Here is an 8896-nt window from a genome sequence, read left to right on the forward strand (position 1 = left end):
ACAATGCTGCACATATCCTTTGAACTAATGTTTCCATTTCTGGGGGGTAAACAGCTAGTAGTGCAACTGCTGGGTCATAGGGTAGCTCCATTTTTAATTTTTTGAGGAAGCTCATACTGTTTCCAGTGGCTTGCACCAGTTTGCATTCCCACCAACAGTGCAAGAGGGTTCCCTTTTTGTCCACATCCTCACCCACACTTGTTTTCTGTGTTGTTGGCTTGAGCCATTGACACGTGTAGGTGATATCTCACTGTGGTTTTGATCTACGTTTCCCTAAGTGATGTTGAACATCAGTGTGTTGGCCATCTGCTGCTTCATTGTTAGTGTACAGAAGTGCAACAGATTTCTGTACATTGATTTTGTATCCTGTGACCTTACTGAATTCATTTATCAGTTCTAGTAGTTTTTTGGTGGGGTCTTCAGGGTTTCTGTACATAGCATAGCAGTTCTTCTGCAAATAATGAGAACTTTACATCTTCCTTATCACTTTGGATGCCTTTTATTTCTTTTTTTTTTTAATTTTTTTTAACGTTTATTTATTTTTGAGACAGAGAGAGACAGAGCATGAACAGGGGAGGGGCAGAGAGAGAGGGAGACACAGAATCCGAAACAGGCTCCAGGCTCTGAGCGGTCAGCACAGAGCCTGACGCGGGGCTCGAACTCACTGACCGTGAGATCATGACCTGAGCCGAAGTCGGACGCTCAACCGACCGAGCCACCCAGGCGCCCCACCTTTTATTTCTTTATGTTGTCTGATTGTTGTGGCTAGGACTTCCAGTGCTGCTCTGAATAACAGTGGTGAGTGTTGCCTAAGACATATTTAACCAGGGAGATGAAAGACTTGAACACTGGAAGCTACAAAACAGTGTTGGGAGGAATTAAAGAAATGGGAAAACATCCCAGGTTTATGGATTGGAAGACTTGATACTGGTAAAATGTTAATACTATTCAAATCAGTCTACAAACTCAATGCAATCTCTCTCAAAATTGCAATGACCTTTTCTCCCAGAAATGGAAAAGATAATCCTCAAATTCATATGGAATTTCACTGGGCCCTGAACAGCCAAAGCAATCCTGAACAAAGTTGGAGGACTCACACTTCCCGATTTCAAAACCCACTACAAAGCTACAGTTATCAAAACGGTGTGATTCTGGCATAAAGACAGACACACAGAACAGAAAAGGACTGAAGATCCAGAAATAAACCTGCACAATTACGGCCAGTTGACTTCCAACCTAGGTTTCAAGACTATTTAAGAAGGAGAAAATAATTTCTTCAACAAATGGTGCTGGAAAAAGTGGATGTCCCCATTCAAAAGAATGAAGTTGGACCCTTACCTCACACCAAATACAAAAATTAACTAAAATGGATCTATGACCTGAATATAAGCACTAAAATCAAAAAACTGCTAAAACATAGACGTAAATCTTCATGATCTTGCAGATGGCAATGATTTCTTAGATATGACACTAAAAGCACAAGCAACAACAGAAAAAAATATATAAACTGGACCTCATTAAAAATAAAAACTTTGGGGTACCTGAGTGGCTCAGTCGGTTAAGTCTCTGACTTCTGCTCAGGTCATCATCTCAAGGTTCATGGGTTTGAGCCCCACAATGGACTTTGTGCTGACAGCTCAGAGCCTGGAGTCTGCTTCAGACTCAGTGTCTCCTTCTCTCCCTCTGCCCCTCCCCTGCTCATTCTCTCTCTATCTCTCTTTCTCAAATAAGTAAACATCAAAAAATTAAAAAACAAAACTTTGTGCATCAAAGGACACTATCAAGAAAGTAAAGGGACAACCAACAGATAGAACAAAATATTTGCAAACCATACATCTGATAAGAGTCTAATATCCAGAATATATAAAGAACTCTTAGAACACAGTAACAAAAAGATAAAGAACCCAACTTAAAAATGGGAAAAGGACTTGAATAGACTTTTTTTTTCAACAAGCATGTAAAAAGTTCTCAACATCAGTAGTCATTAGGGCAATGCAAACCAAAACTACAATGAAATATCACTTCACAGTCATTAGGATGACTATAATAATTGAAAAAAAAAAAGAAAGTAACAACTGTTGGTAAGGCTGTGGAGAAATTGGAACTCTCATACATTACTGGTGGATATGTAAAATGGTTCAGCTACTGTTGAAAACTGTTCAGTGGTTCATCAAAAAGTTAAACACAGAATTACCATATGACCCTGAAATATACTCAAAGAAATGAAAATATCTTACACACAAAAACTTGTAAACACATGTTCATAGCAGCACTATTTGCAAAAGCCAAAGGGTGGAAACAGTATAAATGTCTATCAACAGATGAATGGATAAGAAAATTGTGGTATATCCATGCAGCAGAATATTATTCAGTCTTAAAAAGGAAGCAAATTTTGACATATGCTACAATATGGATAAAATCTTGAGGATTTTATACTAAGTTAAATAAGCCAATCACAAAAAGACAAATACTGTATAAGGTCCTTAGAGTAGTTACAACCATGAGGACAGAATGTAAAACGTCAGCAGGCAGGGGCTGGGGGTGGTGGCAGAACGGGAGCCACTGTTTAACAGTGACAGAGTTTCAGATTCACAGGATGGAGGGGTTGTGAGGACTAACAGTCAGTACATATAAATTGTATGTTATATGTATTTGAGAATAAAAAAGACACATGCTATATGATTCCACTTATACAAAATATTCAGAGTAGACAAGTCCACAGAGAGAGAAATCAGACTTGTGGTTCCAGAGGATGGGAGAGGCTGGAACAGGGAGAAACTGTTACATGGGTGTGAGGTTTTACTTGGGGTATGGAGATGTTCTGGAACTAGGCAGAGGTAGTGGAATGCACAGCACTGGGAACGTACTAAATACCACTGAATTGTTTGCTCTGAAACAGTTTATTTTATGTGAATTTCACCTCAAAATAGTATTTAAAAAAATTAGTTCCAGAACTTTTCAGAAACTGTGCTAGTATCTGTTGTCATTTGTTGCTGTTGTTGCCCTACCCCACCAACTCTCCCATGTGCTTTCCTACTTAAATGTTGTACTTTAGGGAGAGATTACATTCTGCCTGCATCACTGGTCACCGAGATCCTCTGGGTTGTGGTCTCAGAAGGTCAGAGTCTCTGGACATGCAAATGTGTTCTCAGTTTGAGAACTAAATGCTCACTCTGTTACCCAGTGTGGTGTGCTAGGCTGAATAAATCCCAGTTACGTTTTCTTTAGTCTTTCTGAATAAGCCATAGGGAGGGCTCCAGGACCCTTGATTTCAAGTGGAGTTCATGGCCTATTGATTTGTCACTTCCACAAGACGTTTCTTTAAAAAATAGACAATTATATTATTAAAATAATTATAATTGTAATTCCTCTTCTCGGTGATATCTTTGAGTGTCAACATACCTTGAAGATAACTTCATTGGATATTTTTCCTTAAGGGACTTCAAAGATAAAAGACAAAAAAACCTTTTTTTCATCTCTTATTTTTAGGAAAATCTCTCTCCCTTTCTATCATAGGATCCCAGAATAATAGCCAACGTTTATCGAGCACTTACTATATACCAGACACTGTTTTAAGCACATTATGCTACTACTGTCATCCCTGTCCTAAAGGTGGTAGGATGGAGGGGCCTGCCTGCCTGCCTGCTCACTCAGTGGGGAAACCAGGACTGGAACTTGGCTGAACAGAATGCATCCCCAGTCACCGAGCCCTCTGCCATGGTGGCACACTGCCCTATGTCCCATCCTGGCAGGAAACAGAGCCGGAGAGATCCCAGAGTCATTCTGCCCTCTTCACTCTCCAGGGAAGAACACCGGCCTGTGGCTAATTCTGGGTCAAAGCTGTCTACCAAACCGTGGTTCCTCTACTTGACAATGAAGGGGCGGGTCACCCTTCTCCTGGCTGTCCCTTCTGTTCATTTAAAGTTAACTCAGGCATTTCTTCTCTTCTGCTCCGTGCACCACTGTCCCCACCCCAAAACACACATGCAGAACACATTCATTACCTCGAATGGGGTCTTGTCAAGCCTTCCCTATAACTGTCTCGGACCTGCTTTGACCATTTGACACTTAGACAAGGTCTCCCAGACTCAACTGTAACCCAGCTGCTCCCTCTGAGGTGGTTGTTTTCATTCTCAAAAGTCCCAGGAAGTGATGTTAGCTTAGGTCAGGGGCGAAGCAGTAGACAGGAATCCCACAGGGTAGGCTCTGTATCTGTGTGGCCCACAGGAGGTTGGGGCTGGGCAGGGGAATCAAAATGGGCTTCAAAAGAGGGGGTGGGCAAGCACCACGTGCCAAACATTTGTAGAGCACCGACTTCAAGCCAAGCACTATTATAAGCACCAGAGAAGCAAGTGAAATGAAGCAAAGTCGGTACTGCCTGGGGAGACAGGCGGTCAACAAAGGTGAGGCACAAGGTGAGGTTAGTTCAGACCCTCCCACGGAGGCCCTAGTATAGTGAAGCCAAGCAGGAAAGGTGCTGGGGGTGTGTGGCTGTGGAAGGGGTGCAGGCAGGATGACCAGGGGAGCTTTCTGAGGGTGACACCTACTGAGGCTGGGTGTCTCTGGGTCCAGGGCTACAGGCAGGTAACATTTCTGTGGGGCAGGTGCACATACCTGCCACCTCGCTGACTTGAACAACTCGAGTGCCGAATTTCAAATTAATTTATGTCCCAAACTGTTGTAGGCCTTAGATTTCATCCCTTTCGCGGGTTTAGAAACATCAGATGTTTCAAAGTCACGTAGAAGAAATTTACTGCAAAGTATCTTTTTTCTTGTTGTTTTTGTTTGGTTTTGGGGTTTGCTTGTTTTTGTGTTTTAAGTAGGCTTCACGCCCAGCATGGAGCCCAACACAGGGCTTGAACTCACAACCCTGAGCTGAGATCAAGAGTCAGACGCTCAACTAACTGAGCCACAATTTGATTTTATCAATTTTGGGGAAAATTCTGTAAGGTCAGATACTTGTCTAACAGTATCTGAAAGCTCTTCGAGAATTTGGGCCCAGGTGTGAACCGAGGCACCTAGAAACACCTGAAAAGGTATCCCAGCTCTAAGGACAGAAGAAGCCTTCAACTTAGGAACATTCAGCTGAATGATGAGCTGGGTTACCTTTCAAGAAGCATCTACATATCCATTTTTAAAGTAAACCGATATGGTGCTCTGAGGTAGGCAGGCTGTGATTATTCCTTTCAATGAACAGACTGAAGCTCAGAGAGGCCGAGCTACAAGGCCAAAGGGCAACAGCTAATAGAGGGCGGATGTGGGTGCACATCAAACCTCCAAGGTCCCAGGACTGCTCTCCAGGCACCAGGCCAGGGTCCAGAGTCTCTTTCCCACCCCATAGGCACCTGCCCTCCCTGGCCCCTTGTAGGGTAGATGGGTATCATGGATGCCTTCTGCTCAGGGGACCCCAGGTTCTCAAGGTGCCCCAGGATCAACACATGCAGGCCAGGATTTGCCGCCTCTCAGCCCACCCCTCTGTACCCCCACCTCCTTCTCTTCATTCCCTGCCTCACTAGGTACACACCGACTGAGTGGCAGGCCCTGCCAGGGGTGCAGGGATACAGGAAAAGGAGCCCAGAGCTGACAAGGCAGGAGGGTGAATCCTGAGCAGGGGTGCACTGCTTCAGGGCACAGCTGTGTGGAGAGGAAACCCGCGCTGCTTCAGGGCTGCTTCTCGGTGTAGAATGGGTGACTAGCAGGTTCTGAGTGATTTTTATTTTTGTTCAAACACAGAGAGAACGCACATTAGCTCTGTTTGGAAGGAGGGAAGGAGGGAGGGAGGGAGGGAGGCAGGCGGTGGCGTGTGAACGGGGCTTGAATTATTCTCACAAAAAAACTCTGAGATCTGGGAATCTGGGGTTTCCTGTGTTTGGCTGGATGATACAACCAGTGAGCGCACATCTCAGAGAGCCTGGGGGCAAATTCAGGGCCGACTTTATTTCCTTAGCCTGGCATTTTTGGGATGCTTTACAAGTAAGAAAGTACTCATGGGAGACCAGCAAAGGATGACACAGACACAAGGGTCCACGTTTCACAGAGGCCATTTCAGACAAGGCCCGCACGAATGGGATGAAACGATGAGGCCTGCCCTGGGTGCCACAGGTTAGCCGTCCTCTCGAGGCCCACCTGGACCATCCACTTGTCCCCCAAAGCACAGTGAGATCAAGACGTGGGGTCGCATCAGGGTCAGGAGTGGGTTTATTACCTCAGTGTCGGACGTCCAGCACACAACACGGACACGGGTCCCTCAGGAAGGGAAATGTGTTGCTGGTAACTGTTTCAGAATTTGAGTGTATTTCTACTGAGAGCAAAAGGGACATCTGAAGTTCCTCCCAACCCAGAGATCCCGTGAATCTGAAGCAGGTTCGGGGAGACGGAAAGCAGAATCTCACTTTGTCCACTTTGAAATCCCTCCGTGAAGCTGAGAAGCCCCCCCACCCCCAGCGCCCACAGCCGCCTAAAGCTCAGCCAGTTTAACACAGCAGATTCGTAAGCTATTAATTATGCACAGTTTCAACTGCATTTAACTTAATTTTTTAATTATATGTTTTAATTCTTAATTAGACACCTTAAAGTATCAACTAAACTTTTCAAGTCGAAGTGCTGTGGGTAACAGGAGTAGAGTGTAATTATTACACCAAACACTCTGTAATCCAGCTTCACAGGAAAAAGGGGAGACAAACCCAGCACACTTTCTGCATTTCGCACGAAGAAATACAAAGCCGTGTGTCTCACGCTTTTCCAAAGCTGAAAGGCCCCTCTTGTTTTCCTCGACTACGTTCGTTACTGAAATCGACGGAGTTCCAACCGACAAATCAATCGGTATTTTCTTTAAGCACAACTTCTTTGTCTTTGAGCGCCCTAGTTGGCCGGTTCGCCCTCCGTGCCCAGCTAATAAATAACGAGACTACAGCAACCACTGCACAGGTGCTTTTAGGCCCCCCCCCCCCGCCCCCCCCCCCAGCACTCCCTTCAGAGCCTAGCCCTGCAGACCTGTCTCGAAAACCACACTTTTCTCAGAAATATTCATGAGGTTAAGGCGAAAGTTTGCTAAACCGATCTTCAGGTGACCGAAGAGTCAAAGCTTCCTCCCCCCGGCAGCGGCGGCCCTCAGACCCCCTTCCCTGCCACCCACCGGCCGGACCCTACCTTGGTGCCGGAGCCTTTGTCGGCCGCGCTGAGAGCCATGGTGGCGCCGCCTTTGTCCCGACCTCGGAGGAAAACGTTCCCATAAAGGCCACTGTCCGGCGCGCGACTCTCCCGGCGCCCCGCCCGCCACGCCGGAGCCGGAGGCGCGAGTCGGGCGGACCCCTCCCCGCGGGGCGGACCCCCTCCCCTCCCCGGAAACCCCCCCGCCCCCCCCCCCCCCGGCCTGGAGCAGACACCCCCCCCCCACCGCGGACCCCCCCCCCCTGCAGAGCCCCTCCCCGCGAGGCGGACCCCCTCCCCCTGCAGAGCCCCTCCCCGCGGGGCGGACCCCCTCCACCTGCGGAGCCCCTCCCCCTGCAGACACCCTCCGTACGAGGCGGACCCCCTCAGCCGGCAGACCCCCCTCCCTGCGGGGCGGGCCCCCTCCCCTGGCCGACCCTCTCCACTCCGAGGGTGGCAGAGGGGCCGGGAGGCCTGCGGGGCTGGGGAGCCGCTCTCACCTCCCGCAGGCGGACCCAAGGCCCAAGTGCCCTCACCTGGGCGGCAGTGGGGGCGGGGGCGCGGGGCTCCTCCCTCCGAAGCGGGTGGGAGTGGGGGTGGCGGGGCGTTTGCTTTTACTTTTGTTCTCACAAAGCCTCGGGACCTGGAATAGTGTTCTCAGACCAGTGGCTGCATCGGATTTCCCCCAGTGTAGACAGACTCGTACCTGATTTCCACTGGCATAGATGGACTAGCCTTCTCTTCCCGTCCAAGTGAACACATTGGCTGAGGGGATGCTCTCCCGGGGGAGCCGCATTGGCGTTGGGGGTGGGGGGTTGTCTCACACAAGAACCAGTCAGGTCTCTAACCCTGCATTGTGCCTTCACTGGAAACATGGGCACTGGTTCATCCCACCCAATGCGGGACAAATGTGCTCATTTAGGGATAAAGTTCAGTTGTTCAGAGAAATGAGCAGCTTTGGAGGGAGAGACTCCTGGCCACAGGTTCCAGAATAAAGAAAGGTAACGAGGGCAGGGATGAGTTGCCCTCTCTCACCCATCACACTGGCCTTTTTGAATTCTTCTGATTGTCCCCTGCCTCAATCATCTTCTCTACCTCCTGGAACCTCCAGCCCTGTCTCAGTACTTGGGGACCTTTATTCCTAAAGCCCCCTAACCATCCCTGCCTCATCCTCCTCTCCCCTGCTCTCCTTGTGGGAGTCCTGCCCATGATGCTTCAGGAATAGGAGCCATGCTTTATTATTATTATTATTATTATTATTATTATTATTATTTTAAACATTTATTCATTTATGAGAGACAGCACAAGCAGGGGAGGGGCAGAGAGAGAGAGAGAGAGACAGAGAGAGAGAGACATAGAATCCGAAGTAGGCTCCAGGCTCTGAGCTGTCAGCACAGAGCCCAATGCCGGGCTCCAACTCACGAGCTGTGAGATCATGACCTGAGCCTAAGTCGGAGGCCCAACCGGCTGAGCCACCCAGGCGCCCCCTAGGGACCATGCTTTATAAACCTGTGTGGTCCCAAAGCACCGGCCAGGACAGAGCTCGGGAGTGTTGACATGTCTCCAGAGCAGGCGACTTTGTCCCTGGTGAGCTCCTCCAGGATCCAGAAGCTGGCCTTAGGGGAGGTTGACAGTGCCCGGGATGCCTGGTCAGGGTGCAGCCCCAGAATCTCACTCTTACTGGAGGTTTTGGAGCCTGTGAAGCTCACTCTTCCACATCTGTTGTGCAAAAGGAAAGCAGAGCCCG

At 48.2% G+C, this 8896-nt stretch overlaps 1 protein-coding gene across 1 annotated transcript in view; it reads right to left on the reverse strand.

Annotated features, from left to right (window-relative positions):
• The window catches only part of PLEKHG4B (pleckstrin homology and RhoGEF domain containing G4B), an 86800-nt gene extending 79146 nt beyond the window's left edge, over positions 1 to 7654 (reverse strand). The window contains exons 1-2 of the mRNA XM_042998256.1: positions 7650 to 7654; positions 7150 to 7211 (exon numbers count right to left, since the gene is read on the reverse strand). Of these exons, the coding sequence (XP_042854190.1) occupies positions 7150 to 7188 (39 nt within the window). The 5' untranslated portion in view covers positions 7189 to 7211; positions 7650 to 7654. The remainder of the gene's footprint in view (positions 1 to 7149; positions 7212 to 7649) is intronic.
• Positions 7655 to 8896: the final 1242 nt, after the last annotated feature.

The sequence above is a fragment of the Panthera tigris genome, chromosome A1, assembly GCF_018350195.1.
Source record: "Panthera tigris isolate Pti1 chromosome A1, P.tigris_Pti1_mat1.1, whole genome shotgun sequence".
Lineage (NCBI taxonomy): Eukaryota > Metazoa > Chordata > Mammalia > Carnivora > Felidae > Panthera > Panthera tigris.